Consider the following 20,841-nt stretch of genomic DNA (forward strand, 5'->3'; position numbering starts at 1 on the left):
TGACTAATCAGATCAAGCAACTATGATACCAATGAAGATGAACCTAACTGATTGGACTCAATATGGCAGTGCATCTAGTTGGATCATGCATTTTTGCTAGTCCTTTTAGCCCAATTTTACCAACCCATTAACACCCATAGTTCCTCCATGTGCTACTACACTCCAATCAAGTAAATGATGCCAGTGTGTGTGCCATAGCCAATGATGCCAAATGTATTAGCCTTTGAACATGGTTTTCAAGTGAATGAATATGGTAGTATGGCAGGGTTTGATTTGCAATCTAATTTCTACTTAACGATTTGTACTTATGTGTAACTGTTCAAACATATGTTTTATGTTTTCTTGGAGTTTAAATTACTTTCAGATTCGATTTAATTATCATCATTTACTTAATAAATTTCTTTTAAAAAAAATTAGAAATATAATGACTTTAGTATTATGGAGGCATAGACCATTGCATTAATATTATTGAGCATCCTAAATTACAAGAATAGTTAGTGTGGGGACACAATTTTCAGACCAAGCCCAAAATGTAAGGGATCTTGGCCCAGTGAACCCAGTACAATAAATTTGTAGAGAGTGGGTCAAAGAGCTAGGCTTTAGTGCTTGGATAACAGTTAATATGGTTTTGAATGATGAGCCAACAAGAGTTGAACCCGGTTTGGCGAGAAAGTTGGTTCTTGGCACAGTCCGAGGAGCTCTGTTCTAGTATATATTGGATGACCATGGTTACAGGAGTTGTTGAGGTTGCTACAGTGCTTTCTCTTCTCCTTTTTCGTCCCCCTCTCTCTGGGATCTCTACCCTTATTTATATTACATCTCTCCCTTCATCCTTACCCTACATGTGGACTGCATGTGGACAGTTGATGGTTTATGCTGATATTTGTCCCATTAGCCCCCTCTAAAAGTCTTCTGGGGTGGCTGTAAGGCTGCCATAATACTGTTCAGAGGTCACTTCCTCATTAATGCAGTGATAGCAGCTTCCCCTTAGATATTTTTAAGCCCTTATCCCTCTTGTACATTCATGGTGCTCGTTGATATCATTAGAACTTCCTGAAAGGTCATCTTTGATCATTAGGATCTATACTAGATTTGCGTTTAACTTTAGTCCGAGGAGATGGAGCTCCTTGGACTCGGACGACCCATGTTTCTCGGCCAAACCACATGCTCTCGGCCAAATCTCAAAATCCATGACCCCACAGTTAGTTGATAATTATTTTCATCATAATCAGAATTTATATATTGAATGTTTAATCATGCTTTTGAACACTAAAATTGTTAAAGGTTAGTTACAGGAGGATGAACATGACATGGATGTTGACACTGCTACATCTAGGACTCAAACTGTTGCAAAACACTCCTTGCCAGAGCTAGAGATTTACTGCTATTTTCTCGTTCTATTATTTCTCATTGATCAGAAGAGATACAATGAGGTAACACGGTTAGATCACGGTCCTTTCTTTTTTGACCTTCCTCCCCCGCTTGAGTCATTGTGGTTTTTAACATTGCTTTTGATGTCTCTCAAGCTAAAGCTTGTGCCTCGGCTAGCATTGTTCAATTGAAGAACATTATTAGGAGATCCGTTGATTTTCTAGCATCCATGCTCTACTTCTATTATTCTCTTAGCTATGAACTCACTGGGGGCCTTGCTGAAATTAGAGGGTGAGTTTTCTTCGTCATGACTATCTGATTATTAGGGATTAATTTTCTCTTTATCAGTGAAACAAATATGTAGATTAAATGATATTGTCTCTCATTCATACTAATCGATTGTATGATTAACTTGGACATTCATGCATTCACAGTATCCTCTTTCCCTGCATGGATTGTGACCCTGTGCCATGATGAGTTGGGTCAGGTAAATTTTGTTTATTTTATTTTTTGATAAGTGAGTTGGATCAAATAAACCAGTAGGGGAGAAAGGGTTCGAGCTACGGGGGTTAGCTGCATATTATAAGTATCTCAAAAAAAATTATTTTTTACTAAAAAGCTATATGCCCATTACACTTAGGGGTCATTGACATGTAGGATATAGTTCAGATTTCTGTGGGAGGCAAAGTTGCATATCTGCATCTGTAATATTAAGTTTTTAGGGTTCAGTCAGTGATAGTATCATTATTGCAAAAGGTTGAACATTTAGTTCATGTCAAAGAAAGCATAGATGGACAGGATCCAATTGCTGTAGAAAAATTACAAATAATAGTGAAGGAACTATTTTTCTTTCTTTTTTCAGGTGGAGGGATGGAAGGGTTTCTTAGTTTCAAATCTCACTGATGGGGCAGTAAACGTGGCTTCTATTTTAAGTTGTTTCACTTTTTTAAGCTGCACATTCTGAAACAACTGTTCTCTCTTGCAGTTCTGCTGCTACCTTTTCAACCTAGGAAAGATTAGGAAAATTCAGTTGGAGCATACAGATGCAAAGAATCCCTCCTGCAGCTGCTCAGAAAGCCCTCGTTGCTGCACTTGGTTTTTGAGTTCAATGTAAGAAATGTATGAAAGGCATGGAGAAGGCTTTGAGACCATACTTTGAATTGACAAATTTAAGTCTAGGTTCCATATAGAATAGGCTGTCAGCAGGTTGGACTAAGTGCAGAATGCAGGTACAATGACACCCAAGTTCTAATAATATATACCTAAATCCAAAAATGCAGACTGCTGCTTTAAAGTTGTGGCTGTGTTTTGTTCAGAATTAAAATATAAAATCGAATAAGAAAGCAAATAATATACATGTAAAGATTATTATTTTAAACATGTAAAATTTCGTGATTGATTTCTAAAACCATGTGAAATTATATTGATTCTACTATACCCTAGTCTCTATTGAATCTGATTATAAGTAAATCTTAAAAATTGTAGTCCCTCCTGCATATCCATCTTTTCTTTGGGAGACGTCCGCATTCTAAAATGAGTTTATAAAATGATACTTTTCAAATTTACCTAAAAAAGTTGTGCCTTTTTTGAAAATTTTAAAAAGTGTTTGATAAATGATGCTTTTATGTGAGATAAATAAACCAACAAATTTCATATAAGTGTGGTGAGCAAGGGGTTAGGAAGCTTAATTCTGTTTCCAGAGATTGCAAATCTCTTTTCTTGGGAGATAGGCATGAGACACTCCTGGAATATCACCCTCCGAGCACAAGAAATGGCAGGGTTGTTGTATTCGCACCTCAAGAAGTTATTGAGGTTGTGCAATGGTCTACATGTTTGGTTGGCCAATTTCTTGATAAATTGTTTCCAAGTTTTTTCTGGTAAAGTGGTCTGTTTAGACTTTGTGGAAGCCGTTTGGTGGGGTGGAGGTGTTCACTTTTGAGAAGGGCCTGTTCATTTTTTTTTTGGTTCAAGCTCAGGATGCTGTCCTTAATGCTAGATTATGTTATGTGTCAAACAAACCTCTCTTTCTTTGAAGATGGCAGCCTGGTTTGCAACTTAGTCATCTAAAGTTGGGCAAAATTCCTTTCTGGGTGAAATTTCTGCAACTCCCTATGGACCCCCCAAGTGCTTGAGTTATTTAGCAAGTGGTGTGGGAAGGCCATTATATGCTGATGCAGTCACTGAATGATGACTTGAGTGCATTTCAAGATAAAACAAGAATTTCTGAGTCCGCTGGTGGTACTGTGAATGATGTTGTCCCTGTTCCTCTAGATACAGGAATAAAACTATAAAAGACCCCAATGTTGCATTTGTGGTGTCCCCCAATGTTAGGCAAGGAAAAAGGAGAGTTACTAGAGCTCAAGTGGCTGCTGGGAAGAAAGCTGAAGGCTGTGAGGAAAGGGCTCTAGGCCAGTTCACTCTATTGGAATTTCTGGATGCTGCCATAGAGAAGGGAGCGAAACTAAAGCCAATTAAAACTGTGAAATCCAAGGAAAAGGGTAAGATTGTGCTTAATCCTGTTAGTACCCTATGGTGAGTGATGTGAACAGTTTACTTGAAAATGGTTAGATGATAGTGTTGTGTTGGAATGTGGAGGGTCTAAATGATCCTTCTAAACAAAGAGAGGTAAAGAAATTAATTAGGGATCGAAGAGCTGATTTGGTTTATTTAGTTGAGACGAAGGTTAGAGATTGGAATGCCCTACAGATAAAAGAGGCTTTATTTCCGAATTGGGGTTTCCTCAATAATTATGATAATCTTGAATTAGGAAGAATTTGGGTGTGTTGGAACACTAACATTTTCCATGTCTCAATGATGTTGAAAGACCGATCAAGTTATCCATGTAGGTTCTTTCTAATTCCGAAAAATGGGAAGTGTCTTTTGTTTGTGGTGCAAACTGTGGTTTTAAAAGGCAGGAGCTATGACTAGCCATTTCGTTATAATGGAGGACTAGAGATATGCCTTGGGTGGTTTTGGGGGATTTCAATGTAGTTAAAGACTTGAGTGAGATGTTTGGGGGATTGGGTAACCCTGATTTTGAAGCTGAATTTGCTAATTGGATGGCTGTTCAATGACTATTTCATCATCCTTACATTGGTGTTCTGTCTCTTGGAGTAATAAGAGAGATGCTACCATTATCACTCGTGGCTACTATTCATTCTTTCTTCTCCTCGTCTAAGATCCTAGGTGAAGTGAATGCTACCGTTATCACTCTTTTACATAGGGTACCTAACCATTCCACTGTGTCTGAGTTTAGACTTATTTCTTGCTGCAACATTATATACAAATGCATTACTAAGCTGCTGGCCAATAGTCTTAAAGTTTGCCTTGATATTCTCATGAGCCCTGCTCAAACAGCTTTCATTCCTGGTAGAAGTATTAGTGAAAATGTTCTGTTGGCTCAAGAGTTTGTGATGAGTTATTATTATTATTTCTTGTATAAGTAACGAACTTCTGCTCACTTGCGACCCCCATTCATCAAGTGTTTTCATTTCTCTCCAGAGAGTATTGTAATTCAGAAGCTTATGAGTTGGTGACGAATTAGTATAGAATTCTCCACACATGCACAGAGGTTAATTACTACAAAAGACAATTTTCATTGGTGTTTTGGTAAATTTAGTCTTTGTTTTATTTAGGAAAAGCATTGTAGGAAAGAGAAGGGGGTGGGGGGTTGTTGTATTTATACTAATAACATGGCAGAAATATGGGCAGTAAGATATAGTTTCAATATGGCTTGGGAATTTGGCTTTAAATATAGAAATCTAGATATTAAACCTGAGCTTGTTATAAATCGGCTATCAAAATGTGGTGTAATGGCACCGGAAATTGCTATTTTGATATGTGATTACATGTCACTACTTGCTTGAGAATGGACTATTCTTCCTCATCCTGTATACCATGAAGACAATAGAGTGGCAGATGGACTAGCAATGAGGGGAAGGGAGCAACAGTGCACCATAGAAGAATATAACCACCGTCCATCTTTTGTGTATTATAACTATATATGGGACATTTTTAAAAAAGGAACTCCACAGAAGTGTCCTGTGGACTAAAGTTGATGTAATAGTGCTCTCTGTTATTAATAATTAAATCCCCTCTTTCTACCGAGAGAGAGAGAGAGAGAGAGAGAGAGAGAGAGAGAGAGAGATGCAAGGGCAGAGCTCTTTCATTTGTGTGATGCTGTAATAATATTGGTTAGCTGATTGAAGACATCATTTAATGGCATTCTTGTCAATCATCTATTCTCTTTGCCATGCTTGCTCCCTAGCAATCCCATCACTAAACTTTACTAATTATGATTTGTAACCTTTTCAAAAAAAAAAAATTGTGATTTGTAACCTACATTTGCATCAAATTTAATTATAATTTGTTATTTATAAAAAAAAATTAATTATAATTTGTAAATTTTTAGGGAAATTGGTAAATGTTTTTAGTGAAAATTTGGTCATGTCAATCCATAGATGATCAAGATCCAATTGCTGTAGAAAAATTACAGATAAGATTGAACTATGTTTCTTTTCTTTCTTTGGGTGGGGGGATGGAAGGGTTTCTTACCTTCTAATCTCACTGATAGAGAAGTGATTGTGGCTTCTAATTTTTAAGTGTTTCACTAATAAGCTGGGCCATGAAAAATGGGTTCTCACTGAGAAATTCATGTTCATGACGGCTCATCGTCACACACGGCCAATACATGATTAAGGGGCATCCTCAGGGTTTTGCATATTCTTCCTCATGTTTTTATTAGGGAAACTGCCCTAAATACCTGTAATATGTTTGAGAGTATTTATCAAAAAATAAATGTTTCACTTATAAGCTGCACATTCTAAAACTGACTGTTCTCTCTTGCAGTTCAGCCGCTATCTTTTCTACGTAGGAAAGATCAGGACAATTCAGTTGAAGTATACAGATGCAAAGCAATCCCTTCTGCAAGCTGCTCGGAATGCCCCTGTTGAAGCAATTGGTTTTCAAGTTCATTGTAACAAGTGGGCAATCACTGTTCGCTTGCTGCTAGGAGAAATTCCTGAGAGGACTGTTTTTATGCAGAAAGGCATAGAGAAGGCTTTGAGACCATACTTTGAATTGAGAAATGTAAGTCTAGGTTCCCCCTACTTCAGTTATTCATTTTGTTTTTCCATATAGAATAGGCTGTCAGCAGGTTGACTAAGTGCAGAATGCTGATACAGTGACAGCCAAGTTCTAATAACATACCTAAATCCAAAAATGCAGACTGGTACTTTAAAATTATGGATGAGTATGGATCTGAATAAAGAAATAAAAATGAATACAAATCCAAATAATATACTAATAGAAATTAATTTTTTTTTAATAAAAAAGCTAAATCTCCATAAGTAATGATTATACTTTTTTTATACATATAAAATTTCATTATTAATGTCTAAAATCATTTGAAATTTAATTGATTCTAGTCTGCCCTAGTCTGTATTGTAACTGATTACTGATTATAGCTTAGAAATAATCTCCCTCCAGCTTGTCCATCTTTTCTTTGGGAGATGTCATTATTCTAAAATGAGTTTAGAAATGATACTGTAACTTTTCAAATTTACATAAGGTTGTGTCTTTTTGAAAAGTTCAAATTTTTTTTAAGGATAATTTAAGAAATTATATGCTTTTGAGTGAAATAGACAAAGCAGTAAATGATGATCCCTTAAAAGTTGAGTTTTCGAAGATGGGAAAATATAGGATAGGAGCATTTGAATTCAAATCATCAGATATTATAATGTTCATCTGATTCAAATCAAATTCGGATCCTGAACCAACCCATTGATAGCATAGGTTTTTTTAATCAGAACCCATCGATAGCACAGTAGAGAACAAGGTTAGAGAATTGTAATTTTATTATTGTCTTCTCTTAGCTTTAAAAGTAGGACTTTAAAAGGAAAAAAGGAAAAAGAAAAAAGAAATGTTCTGAGAAAAATCTTTCATGTTTTTAAAGTCCAGATTATATTATAAATGTAGATCATACGCCATGCAGAATGTGGCTAAACTGAGACTTGCATGACGCCTGGCAGATGACTGTGAGTCCTGAAATATGGCCGCTCGGGATTCAACTCTCCAGTTAGGTTCGTGAGCTTTTGCTGTCGATATTGACAAAGACAACATGTTTTTAGGCAGTATGGATTGGTGATCTGGAGCTCTTCAGGAATGTTGCTGAGAAGTTTTCTAATACTTTCAATTCAGACCAGACCCATAAATTGATTGTTAGGCTGTGGCACAATGTCTTAAGGATTGGGCTTCACATCATCAGAATATCTTATTCCCGTATTGCTCTGACTGATGTTGCAAAGAAGCTGAGACTGGACTCTGTAAACCCTGTTGCTGATGTTGAGAGTATTGTATCAAAGGCAATTCAAGATGGTGCAATTGATGCCACAATAGATTATGCAAATGGATGAATAGTATCAAAGGAGACTGGGGACATATACTCTACAAATGAACCTCAAATTTGCATTTAACTCAAGGATTGCTTTCTGCCTCAATATGCATAATAAGGCAGTGCGTGTACTTAGATTTCCGTCAAATTCTCATAAAGAGAAAGAAAGTGCCAAGAAGAGGAGGGAGAGACAACAGCGGGAGCAAGAGCTTGCAAAGCACATTGCTGAGGATGACGACAATGAATTTTGATTGCACAGTAATATGCAAAAGGCACTTCATTCCTTTATGCAATGTTTTCCATCAACTCATCAAGTTTTCATTTACTGGTTTTTTGACCATTATTGGACTTTTCGTTTAATTTATTTTATGTCTTAGGTTCATTGCTTAAAATCTAAATGACTTCTGTTTCACCATATTGAAGTATATTCTGATATTTCATCTGTTCATGAGTAAATTTTTTTTTTTTTCCTGTTAATGGCGGTTACAAAGTGAATGTTCTACATTTTCTCAAGGCAGAAAACGAGCATCTATTGCTTTCCCCTTCCTAGAGCGGGTTGGACCAGTTGGTTGGTCAATGCCTGAAATTTGCAAATTGGCGATTGGTATATTGCTGTTATATATTTCATGGTATATAGTCCTTGGTTTAAAACTCTTTGCTGGGAGGACGTATGAAGTGTTTTAAATCAAAGTTGTTCCACGTAAGGGTTGGTTTAGTCAAATTTGAGATGACTAATCTTCTGAAAATGCTCGAGACTTTATTTATTTATTTTAATTCCGCTTGATTTTCATTATGCATTCCACTTCCACTTATATAAATAGACTACCATGAGCAAATCTCATCACCAATCCAATCGAATGTCCTGGGAGGTATACATTTTCTCTTTCACTTTTTGTGCAAGTCTCCTAATAGTGAAGAGAATAGGGAATAATTATATTTGAAGTATCGGATATGCATTTTTCCTTTCACTTTTAGTGGGTGTGTCCCACAAAGAATGGAGAGAGTGTCTGTTTGATAAGAGTATTTAAATATAGTCTTTTTTTAGTGGGTGTGTCTCACAAAGAATGGAGAGAGTTTCTGTTTGGTAAGAGTATTTAAATATAATCTTTTGGCTAATGTTTTCTAAAATTCTAAATACAGTTTTTAAAAAGTTGTTTCCTATTTTCCTTATTCAAAACATGATTTTGAAAATGGTTGAGAGAATTCTCTAGGGTACAATTTTTTTTTTAATGGCATAGTTATAAATAAATTGAAAAAAATAGATTTCACATATTTGTCCAAACTATTCTATTTTTTAAATTAAGGAGTTTATCTTTAAAAAAAAAAATCTTACACTTCAAATTTGAAACTTATCATTATAAAAATAATATAAAAAAGTAACATACAAATTTTATACATTACTTTTTGTAGATTAAAAAAAAATATGAAAAATAGAAATGGTCTCCCAAACTTTTTTTTTTTGTTTTGTTTTTAAAATTTTAAAAAGTGTTCCTAAAAGTGAGAGTCAAACACATATAATATAAAATTAGCATCTAAAAACTAGTTTCAATTTCAATTTTTTGAAAATTACTTTTATACTATTTTGGAAATAAAAACAAAAATCCTCCTACTAGACAACCATTATTTGTTTATTTATATTTTGAACCTGCCCTTGAAGCCTGAAGTGTGTGGGTTGTACCTTTTTTTTTTAATGGCCAAAGGGGGGGTGGGGCGACTATTATGACTCACCCCCTAGGCATGACTATAAGGGCACTCTCGCTCGATAATATTAGATTGAGTTATAGTTACTGTGGTCAGGGTGATCACAGATCTCACCCAAATCTCACGAGAGAGCTAGTAAATCAAGAGTTAGCTGACGTTTTTAAACTATTTAGGAAATTAATATCTCGACTATAGTCGGGTGATCATAGACCTCACCCTAACCCCATGAGAGAGCTAGTAAAGCAAGGGTTAGTTGACGTTTTTAAACTATTTAAGAAACTAGCAAATTAATTCTTTTAGACTCGAGTTCACTGTAGCAGAGGCACAGGTGTTGTGTATAATTAACTTGAGTCTTTGAGACTTAAGTTCCTACTCTTTGTTTTTAACTTCGCCTATGCTATTCATGTCCAGCGCTTCTTTCTTCTAATCTCATAACCTTTGGACCTGGCCAAATCTTCATGACTTAACCTTGACAGATTTCTTCTAATCTCAGAACCTTCGGATAGCCAAATCTCCATGGCTCAACCTCCACCTTTGCCTCTTCTCTAAACCCAAACCCAAACCTAAACACTCACATCTAATCGATCTCTCTAACTCTCAAAACCTCAAACCCACTTTCGGAGACTACAAATCTAGAAAATAGAAAACAAGCAACAATACCACCGAAGACAACATACCTAGGAAACAACAAACCCAAGCCTCTCAGGTGCCAAGATCATGATTTTTGGGTTTGAGTTTTTCAGAAATGGGTTAAAGGTGAAGAAGATGGAGAAGAAAGCTGGTGTGAAGAAGAAGATGGAGAAATGGGATTTTGGGGCTTGGAGCGTGGGACAGCAGGAAAAAAAGAAGAGAAAAGAAATAGTGTGAAAACACAGAAATTGAGGGCTTATTTGGCACATGTTTTTTAAAAACTGAAAATTATTATTTGAAAAAATTTGTAGCAATACATGTGGGTTAAAAAGTGTGGAAATACGTATGTAAAAATATGTGTAATGTTGTTTAAAAACTGAAAATTATTGTTTAAAACATTTGTAGAAATACGTGCGGGTGAAAAAATGCGTTGAAATACGTGTAATGTTATTTAAAAACTGAAAATTGTTGTTTGAAAACACAAACCGAATACCACCTGAGTCTTTTAGCATCAAGTTCTAACAACAAAATTGAATTTCTTAGACTTGAGATGCTAGTTTCTTAAATAGTTAAAAAACGTTGTTAATTAATGAAATTGTATGAGAATTGATATTAGTTTGTAACTTTTTTCCCTCCCTGCTAAGGTTCGAAGGAGGGATCTTAAGACAGCAACATGTGGGTTGTACTTAAGAGGTACAATAAGTTATGCTATTTCATCAAATTCGAAAGAATCCAACCAAATTACCACCTCGTCCTCCAATCATCAGACAAAAAACAAAGTTAAAAAAGTCTACTTTTTAACAAACATTTCTACTTTGGTCGCTCAGTAGCAGCAATATTTTCAACCTTTTCCTCTTTTTTCTTGTTGGTGACTCCTTCCACCGTCTTTGGCTATCTGGGTCTCATCCTACCAATGTCTCAAACAAGGGAACCTCCTCCTCGTCGGATCCTCCGGCAAAACAAGAACCATCTCCCACACGACATCGTACTCAACATCTTGGCAAGGCTACCTGTCAAATCAGTCCTAAGATTCAGGTGCGTCTCCAAAACCTGGTACTCCTCAATCGCCACTCCTAATTTCATCTCCGACCACCTTATTTATCACAACAACAACAACAACAACAACAACAACTTAGCTTATCTCATAAACATTCCTCCTACTGTTGCTTCTCCTTTTAACATCGACATCCCAATCTTTATCGGTGGTTACGACCACGAATTTAATAGGATTACCGAGTACCCAATTCCCTTAACTTTTCTTGTATCTTATGCCCTATCAGCTGGTTCATGCAATGGCCTGGTGTGTCTCTTTCAATTTAGAAACGCTTCCACTAATGTTGATCCTATATATTTGTGGAACCCCAGCATTAGAAAATTTAAGAGATTGCCTAATTATTCCTTAACACATTTTCATCGGGTTTCTACTGGATTTGCTTATCATTCTGAGACCAATGACTACAAGGTTGTCAATATCTATCAAGTGCCTGCACCCAACTTCCATGGGGTTGAGGTTGAGGCTGAGGTTTACACATTAAGCTCTAACTCTTGGAGAAAGGTTGGAATCTCATTGAAAAACAATATTGTGCTCTCCCCTTTCACCAATACCACTTCCACATTTGTTAGTGGGGCTTTGCATTGGTTGGGATACATTTCTGAAGCCGCATTTCCTTACATGATTTTGTCATTTGATGTCAATAATGATAAATTTGGAGAGATAGCACTTCCTGATGGACAACAACTGCTATCACAAGGTCTAATGGCGGTACCAAATCGTTTGATGGTGTTCAAGGGGAAGCTGGCCTTCATTACATTGGGTTACCTCCGAATCAGCGGCATCAACGACAATGAATACAGAGACTTTATGAGTTCTCATACGTATAATTCATGCTTCATATGGGTGATGAGGGAGTATGGTGTGCACGAATCATGGAGTAAACTTTTTTTTGTCAAGTTTGAAAATGTTGACTATGTACATTTCTTTGGTTGCACAAGTCGTGGTGAACTGCTACTTATAAAGAATGGAGTTTATCCCGAATCCAACACTGAACGGAGACGCAAGGTGATTGTTGCGCTTGACCTTGAAACTTTACATGAGAAGGATCTTGGTTTCCAGAATGCTCCATATATAGCTAATTCTTTCATGGAAAGCCTTGTGTTACTTGATGGAGCAACTGAGCTATCTGGATAAGAAGTGAAATCAATAGTGATAAGCATAGGATTTTGTTATGTAATTGTGATACAAATGAGACCGTTATCATGTTGTTTCCTTTGGTATCATTTTGTTTTGAGGTAGGCAGAAAAGTATTGATGTAATGTAGGTGAATGTTATTCTTGATTTGTATCAAAACTTAATGCTTCTTAGGAATCTCATATTATGTCTCATATGTGTGCTGTGATTTGGTGTTGTCTAAATCCTAGAGCTACTGCTATGCTGCTGTGTGCTGTGATCTGGTGCTGCCTTAGCCTATGAGCTGTTCCGGTGCTGTGTTGAGTAGTGACTATGTGTAAGAAAAGCTTGCTCACTTGTATGAACTAATTTAAGTCGATGTAATTACTTAGGCACATGAGTATGTTGATAAGGGCAGTATTATGCTAGCTTAGTAGTGTAGAAGATATTAAAATTAGAGCATGTGCTCAATTGTTGGAGCATGTGACTAATTGGTAGGTTGTTAGAGGTAGTTATGCCAGCTGGCACAAGGTGTTACTAGATCAGCTGGGTAGTTTATCTATTAGTCAGGATGGTACATGTACAGATAGGTATTTGGCCTTGTAAGGAGATCATGCAGAAAATAACCAATAATTTTGTTTCCTGTTCTCTCTTCCCGGTTCCCCCTCTCAATTCTTGGAATTCAGTCATATACTTCAATATTTCAATCAACCCTTAAACACTACCTGCCACTAAAGCTCTTAACAATGCCTGTGGCAATTTCATGAAAGAATTATGATATTTTACTTGTAACTTTTTGTGTACCTCTCTGATGGTGTTATAACTTGTAAACGATTGGATTAAAGACCTTATTTAAATCCGACCAAATAAAATAAAAACAGAGCAAAAGAGAGTGAAAAGAAGAAGCTCTAAGGTGAGAATTTCGGATTAGATTAGAGATCTTACTACGATCCAAACAAAATAAAATTAAAATGGAACAAAAAACAGGGAAGAAAAGAATCCCTAAGATGAGAATGTTAAAATTGTGATGTGGAAGTTCTTATTTGGCGAGCATAGGCCCAGCAAATGTCTTGTGCTTTAGTTCTTGATTTTCTTGTATTTGGTTCATTGTTCAAAGTGTTCACCATCGTGAACATGATGTTCAATTCTTTTCAATTAAAGTCTTATTACTTATCCAAAAAAAAAAAAATAGTGGCTGCAGTGCATTTGCAATGCAATTTTAGTGACAAAAAGCTCATTCAACTGACAGATAAAAATTACCAAGAAAATTGAGCTTGTTATATCTCATGGGGATTGCATTATCTCATTCCCATGAGAAAAAGGTTGAGATAACAGATAGTGCAGGCAACAGTTCTTAACCTGCTACTTTGCAAATACCTTCATTACAACTTATATGATCAAGCAGAGAAGCTTAGTTCAAAGGCACCTCAGTTTGAAGCCCATTCAAAACAACAGGTAACTCTTAATTGTTTTAGTACAAAGCTATATGGCCATTACACTTTGTGGTCACTGAAACATAGGATATGGTTCAGATTTCTGCAGGAGGCCAAGTTGCGTATCTGCAACTATATATTATTAACTTTTTAGGGGTCAGTCTAGTGATAGTTATAATTATGGCAAAAGGTCGAACAATTAAGCCAGAGATAATAAACATTACATGACATCTTATCTAAGACATCTTTTAATGGCATTCTTCTCAACTCTGCACTGTAATATCAACCTCTAAAAACAGTTAATTTTATACTCCTATAATTGTTTATAATTTTATACATCCCTAATTTTTTATTTTTTGGTTTTGGGTTTTTGCATTATAATCTAAATTTTGTTGGCTGATGTTGAATTTGTGGAATTGGCAATCTGGGTTTTTATTGCTTTGCTCAAATATTGGTAATTGCGTTTTAAAGTTTAGATTTTACTGTGGTTTTGTGAAATTGGTGTTTTCTAAGACAATGAACTTAGCCACAAAATAGAAATGGACTTTCTGAAATTGGTGACCTGGGATTTGATTGCTTTGCTTATATACTGGGAATTGTGAATGTGATTTTATGAAATTTGCATTCTGAAACAATGAACTTAGCCACAAAGTACAAAAAAAAGGTCTTGCACTGCACCTTTATGTAGCTGCCCGTGTACTTGGATGCACACCCTAAGAGTTAGGTCAGGTAAATTTTATTTATTTAATTTTTTGATAAGTGAGTTGGATCAGATAAATTTGTAATTGATAGATCATATGTGTCTATATTACTGGTGTCTTATATGTGGATATTGGTATGATGCAAGAAACACTTCTTTGCCTGATCATTACAACTTATTTGATCAGGTAAAGAAGCTTCTGTCAAAGGTACCTCGATTTGGAGCCCATTCAAAACATTAGGTAACTTGAAATTGTTTTTACTACAAAGATGCCTAGAGCCTTGTAGCTCCATTGGCACCTCCCCATGCACATAGTGCTTGGGGTACTAGGGGGAAGGGGTTCAAGCCGCAGGGGTTAACAACATTTTATAACTATCTCAAAAAAAAAAAAAAAAATTTGTTTTTGCTAAAAAGTTATATGCCTACTACACTTTGGGGTCACTGACATGTAGGATACAGTTCAGATTCTGTGGGAGGCTAAGTTACATATCTGCAACTGTAATATTAAGTTTTTAGGGTTTGGTCCAGTGATGGTATAATTATTGCAAAAGGTTGAACAATTATGCCAGAGATAATAACATAGATGTTTGCTTTAAATTATATATGTTTTGTAAAGATTTGGAAAATGTTAGTGAAAATTTTGTTCGTGTCAAAGAAAACATAGATGGACAGGATCCAATTGCTGTAGAAAAATTACAGATAATAGTGAAGGAACTATTTTTCTTTCTTTTTTGGGTGGAGGGATGGAAGGGTTTCTTAGTTTTGAATCTCACTGATGGAGCAGTAAACGTGGCTTCTATTTTAAATTGTTTCACTTTTATAAGCTGCACGTTCTGAAACAACTGTTCTATCTTGCAGTTCTGCCGCGACCTTTTCAACCTAGGAAAGATTAGGACAACTCAGTTGGAGCGTACAGATGCAAAGAATCCCTCCTGCAGCTGCTCAGAAAACCCCTGTTGCTGCACTTGGTTTTCGAGTTCAACGTAACAAGTGGGCAATCATTGTTTGCTTACTGCTAGGAGAAATTCCTGGAAGGACCATTTTTATGCTGAAAGGCATGGATCAGGCTTTGAGACCATCCTTTGAATTGACAAATGTAAGTCTTGGTTCCCAGTACTTTAGTTGTTCATTTTAGTTTTTCCATATAATATAGGGCTGTCTGCAGGTTGGACTAAGTGCAGAATGCAGATACAATGACATCCAAGTTCTAAAAATATATACCTAAATCCAAGTTTAGAAATGATACTATAACTTCTCATATTTACATAAGGTTGTGTCTTTTTGAAAAGTTCAAAAAGTTGTAAGGATAAATTTAGAAAATTTATTCTTTTGAGTCAAATAGACAAAGCAGTAAATGATGATCCCTTAAAAGTTGAAGATGAGAAACTAATATGGGTCAGGAACATTTGAGTTCAAATCATCAGATATTATTTTTCAAGATAATGTTTATCTGATTCCAAATCAAATTCAGATCCTGAACCAACCCATTGCTAGCATAGGTTTTTTTAATCAGTACCCGTCGATAGCACAGTAGAGAACAAGGTTAGAGAATTGTAATTTTATGATTGTCTTCTCTTAGCTTTAAAAGTAGGCCTTTAAAAAGGAAATGTTCTGAGAAAACTCTTTCATGTTTTTATAGTCCAGATGGTAAGCTGTATTATAAATGTAGATCACATGCCATGCAGAATGTGGCTAAACTGAGACTACAGTTTTTCACATGTCAATTTGCATGACACCTGGCAGATGGCTCTGTGAGGCCTGAAATATGGCCGCTCGGGATTCTACTCTCCAGTTAGGTTCATGAGCTTTTGTTGTCAATATTGACAAAGACAACGTGTTTTTAGGCGGTACAGATTGGTGATTAGGACCTCTTCAGGCATGTTGCTGAGAGGTTTTCTACCCATAATTTGATTGTTAGGCTGTGGCACAATGTCTTAGGGACTGGGCTTCACATCATCGGTATATCATATTCCCGTATCGCTTGGACTGATGTTGCAAAGCTGAGACTGGCTGCAAAGCCTATCGCTGATGCTGAGAGGATTGTATTTAAGGCAATTCAAGATGGTGCAATTGATGCCACAATAGATCATGCAAATGGATGGATGGTATCATCAAAGGAGACTGGGGACATCTACTCTACACATGAACCTCAAATTTGCATTTTAACTCAAGGATTGCTTTCTGCCTCAATATGCATAATGAGGCAGTGCGTGCAGTGTGCACTCAGATTTCCACCAAATTCTCATAAAGAGAAAAAGTGCTGAGAAGAGGAGGGAGAGACAACAGCAGGAGCGAGAGCTTGCAAAGCACATTGTTGAGGAGGATGACAGTGAGTTTTGATTGCACAGTAATATGCAAAAGGCACTTCAATGCTTTGTGCAATGTTTTCCATCAAGCTTTCATCTCTTTGAAATTCCCTGGCAACATGTTTTCATTTACTGGTTTTTTGACCATTATTGGACCTTTCGTTTAATTTATATTATGTCTTAAGTTCATTGTATAAAATCTGACTGACTTCTCTTTCACCATATCGACGTATATTCTGAAATTCATCTGTTCTTTGAGTATTGTGTTGTTGATGGCAGTTACAAAGTGAATGTTCTACATTTCTCAAGGCGGAAAACGAGCACTTATTGCTTTACCCTTCCTAGTGTGGGTTGGTTGGTCAATGCCTGTGTAATTAGCAAATTGGTGATTGATATATTGCTGTTATGTAATTCATGGTATATAGTCCTTGGTTTAAAACTCTTTGCTGGGAGGACATTTGAAGTGTTTTAAATCAAAGTTGTTCCACTACTGCATTGTTTGGTCCTGAATTTTTTTAAAGAATAATGGAAGGGTTGTGTAGTTGAATTTGAGGTTATTAATCTTCTGAACATGAGAGAGACTTTTATTTTGCTTGATTCTCATTACGCGTTCCACTTAAATAAATAGGCCGCAATGAGATAACCTCATCCCCAACTAATCTGATTGAACTTCAAATTATTAAACTGTTAAGGAACTAAACCGACAAGCTTGGCTTTATTGTCTCACACTGCTCCTATTGCTTGTGTGATTGCTGCACTGTCTTGAGCTGCATCGATCATAACATGCGTATACAAGTATACAACCAATCAAATGTCCTGGGAGTTGAGTATTGTATTACATGCATCGGTAATTCACCTTCCAACAAGGGTTCAATTACTTCATACAGCTTCAAAACCTCTATGGCTTAAACTGTTTGTACTTTGGAACATCAGAATCATCTCCACCCGCACCCTTCTAAATATGTTTGAAAATGTATGTTCAAAGCTTGTCAAAAGATCGATCCCAATAATAAAGAGAATAATTACTCATAAGTATAGCATATATGCATTCTCTTGGCTTGATAGTCACTCCACAAGTAAAAAAAAAAAAAAAAAAAAAAAAAAAAAAAAAAAAAAAAAAAGATATATACATTCCTTTCACTTTTTATGCCTATCTCACAAAGAATGAAGTGAACATCAAAAGAAACTAAAGGGGCAATATCCTCATGAAGGTCTTCCAACCAAACTTGTAGCCCCATACAATTCTTAGCTTTTTTGGCTAATACATCTGCAACAATATTACAATTGCGAGAAGCACGGCAAAAAACTGAAAACTGGAATGCAGCAGCTTGAGAATGAATGTCCTCTATAATGTGGCCATATGCAGAAAAATCAGATGTTCCTTGAGAGATAGCCTGAATCACCATAGCTGAATCACCTTCAAAGATCACCTCTGTTAAACCTAGCTCCATAGCAAATTGCACTGCCTTTGGACAAGCTAATGCTTCTAACTCAACCACAGACTGAGATAGCGGAACTGACATGGTTAATGCTCCAACAGCCTCCCCACGCCAGTCCCGAATAATGACTCCTATGCCTGCCAAATTGCATGACTTAAACACAGTAGCATCAAAATTTGCTTTAAAAATCTGAGGTTCAGGTGGGCGCCATTGATGATTCGGTGATGACACTAGAGCAACCGGTATTGGATCTTGAGCATCAAGAAATTCTTGAATGCAATGAGCAAATCTTGGGTAGGGGCTAAGTGGATAGACCGAGCCTTGAAGTATTGCGACAATTCCATAATATCAAATTCTTTAAGACCTTCTCTCCTTATCTTATATGTGTTAAAAATATTTAATAATCTAAAAAAAAATCTTGTTAAATGCGAATTTTGAAAAATTTATCATAAATTTCATTTTCTTCTTATATCTTCTATACTTGCAAAATTTCTAAAAAAAATTAAAATGAATAATTAGGTCATTAATAAAACCTTTAAATTTTAAATTTTTATAGTCTAAAATTATTTACAAAAAAATAAATTTATAAATCAAATATTAAATAATATCTAATTAATACAAAATTTGTTTTTTTTTTAATACAAAATAGAATTTTACTCTATTCTAATTTAAGTATATATATATATATATATATATATGTATATATATATATATATGTGTGTGTAAAACTCCCTCTTGGAGACTTGAATCCGACCCTTACCTCTCACATCCTACAAGCATTTATACTTGTGGAATGACCAAATTGTGTCTATTTTTTTTTTTTTAAAAGTGGGAATTGTAGTCAAACTTTACCGCTTATTTATTTATTTGTGCTGTGAAGGGTGGGTTATAGTGAAGGTTCGGTTCAATCAGTTTTGTTATTTCATCAAGTTCAAAACGACAACAACATAGTATTTTGGCCACTCAGTAGCTTTAATCATCAGCAACCTTTTCCTCAGTTCAGTAGCCTCAGCTTGTTGTTTTTTGTTGGTGACTCCAGCCAACCTCTTTGGCTTTCTGGGTCTGATCCTAAAAGGCTTCTCGATGTCTCAAACAAAGGAACCTCGTCGGATCCTCCGACAAAAGAAGGACCATCTCCCACATGACATCGTACTCAACATCTTGGCAAACCTACCTGTCAAATCAGTCCTAAGATTCAGGTGTGTTTCTAAAACCTGGGATTCCTCAATCACCAGACCCACCTTAATCTTAATCTTAACAACAACAACTTAACTTATCTCATAAACAATTCTATTCCTTTTAACATCAGCAACATCCCAATCTTTATCGATGGTTATGACCACAAATTTAATAGGATTTCTGAGTACCCAATTCCCTCTGCTTTTCTTTTATCTAATGCCCACTCAGTTAGTTCATGCAATGGCTTGGTGTGTCTCACTGAATTAAGAGAAACTTCCCCTCATATATATTTGTGGAACCCCAGCATTAAAAAATTTAAGAGGTTGCCTGATTTTTCCCCAACCAAACGTAATTGTATTTCTACTGGATTTGCTTATCAGTCCAACACCAATGACTACAAGGTTGTCATGATCTCTCACATGCCTACACCTGAACCTGACCACGTTTGGGTTGAGCTTGGAGCTGACGTTTACACATTAGGCTCCAACTCTTGGAGAAGGGTTGGAATGTCATTGACACACATTGTTACGGTCTCCACTTTCAACAATAGGACTTCCACATTTGTTAGTAGGGCTTTGCATTGGTTGGGAGTCAATTGTAAAGCCGCGTCTTATCACATGATTTTGTCATTAGATGTCAATGATGATAAATTTAAAGAGATGGCACTTCCTGATGTACAACAGTTGCTACCACAAGGTCTAATGGCGGACCCAAATTCTCTGATGGTGTTCAAGGGGAAACTGGCCTTCATTACATTGGGTTACCTCAGATTCGACCACGTCAATGAAGACGAATACAATGACTTTATGAGGTCGCATACACCTCATTCATGCTTCATATGGGTGATGGGGGAGTATGGTGTACATGAATCATGGAGTAAACTTTTTTTTGTCCGGTTTGAAAATGTTGTCTCTGTACGTTTCTTTGGTTGCACCAGTCGTGGTGAACTGCTAGTTGTAAAGAAAGTTTATCCTGTAACCAATGGTGGACAGAAGAGGTACGTGTTTGTTTCACTTGACCTTGAAACTTTACGTGAGAAGGATCTTTGTTTCCAAAGGATTCCAGATATAGCTACTACTTTTGTGGAAAGCCTTGTGTTACTTGATGAAGCAACTGAACTATCTGGATAAGAAGTGAAATTGTTAGTGATAATCATAGGATTTTGTTATGTAAGTGTGATACCAATGAGACCATTATCATATTGTTTCCTTTGGTATCATTTTGTTTTGAGGTAGGCAGAAAAGTATTAATGTAATTTAGGAGAATTTTATTCTTGATTTATACCAAAACTTAATGCTTCTTAGGAATCTGATATTATGTCTGTTTCATATGCGTGCTGTGATCTGGTGTTGTCTAAATCCTAGAGCTACTGCTGTGGTGCTCTGTGCTTTGATCTGGTGCTGCCTGAGCCTATGAGCTGCTCTGGCACTATGTTAAGTAGTGACTATGTGGAATAAAAGCTTGCTTGCTTGTATGAACTAATTCAAGACTGGTTATAATTACTTAGGCATGTGTATGTAGATA

At 36.1% G+C, this 20,841-nt stretch overlaps 1 protein-coding gene and 3 pseudogenes across 2 annotated transcripts; all 4 read left to right on the plus strand.

The window, feature by feature from the left end:
* The window catches only part of LOC142644482 (putative 26S proteasome non-ATPase regulatory subunit 3), a 46,361-nt pseudogene extending 38,348 nt beyond the window's left edge, over nt 1-8,013 (plus strand).
* A 2,872-nt stretch (nt 8,014-10,885) lies between these two features.
* Nucleotides 10,886-13,659, plus strand: LOC142642199 (F-box/kelch-repeat protein At3g23880-like). Of its 2 annotated transcripts, XR_012845612.1 has the most exons (3): nt 10,886-12,382; nt 12,512-12,597; nt 13,510-13,659. XR_012845612.1 is itself a non-coding variant. In XM_075816546.1 (1 exon), exon 1 carries the CDS (start codon nt 11,007-11,009, stop codon nt 12,279-12,281), a length of 1,275 nt encoding a protein of 424 aa, XP_075672661.1. In that variant the 5' UTR covers nt 10,887-11,006; the 3' UTR covers nt 12,282-12,484. The 2 variants fall into 2 exon arrangements, 1 of the variants encoding a protein (XP_075672661.1); XM_075816546.1 differs by lacking the exons at nt 12,512-12,597; nt 13,510-13,659 and having other exon boundaries at nt 10,887-12,484.
* Nucleotides 13,007-17,310, plus strand: LOC142644483 (putative 26S proteasome non-ATPase regulatory subunit 3; annotated as a pseudogene).
* A 1,736-nt stretch (nt 17,311-19,046) lies between these two features.
* LOC142643420 (putative F-box protein At1g32420) lies at nt 19,047-20,619 on the plus strand (annotated as a pseudogene).
* Nucleotides 20,620-20,841: the final 222 nt, after the last annotated feature.

The sequence above is a fragment of the Castanea sativa genome, chromosome 7 (genome assembly GCF_040712315.1).
Source record: "Castanea sativa cultivar Marrone di Chiusa Pesio chromosome 7, ASM4071231v1".
NCBI classification, from domain to species: domain Eukaryota; kingdom Viridiplantae; phylum Streptophyta; class Magnoliopsida; order Fagales; family Fagaceae; genus Castanea; species Castanea sativa.

Bases quoted from the DNA above. Each gene is read 5' to 3' on its own strand.
- LOC142642199 (XM_075816546.1), top strand. From the start codon at position 11,007: ATGTCTCAAACAAGGGAACCTCCTCCTCGTCGGATCCTCCGGCAAAAC.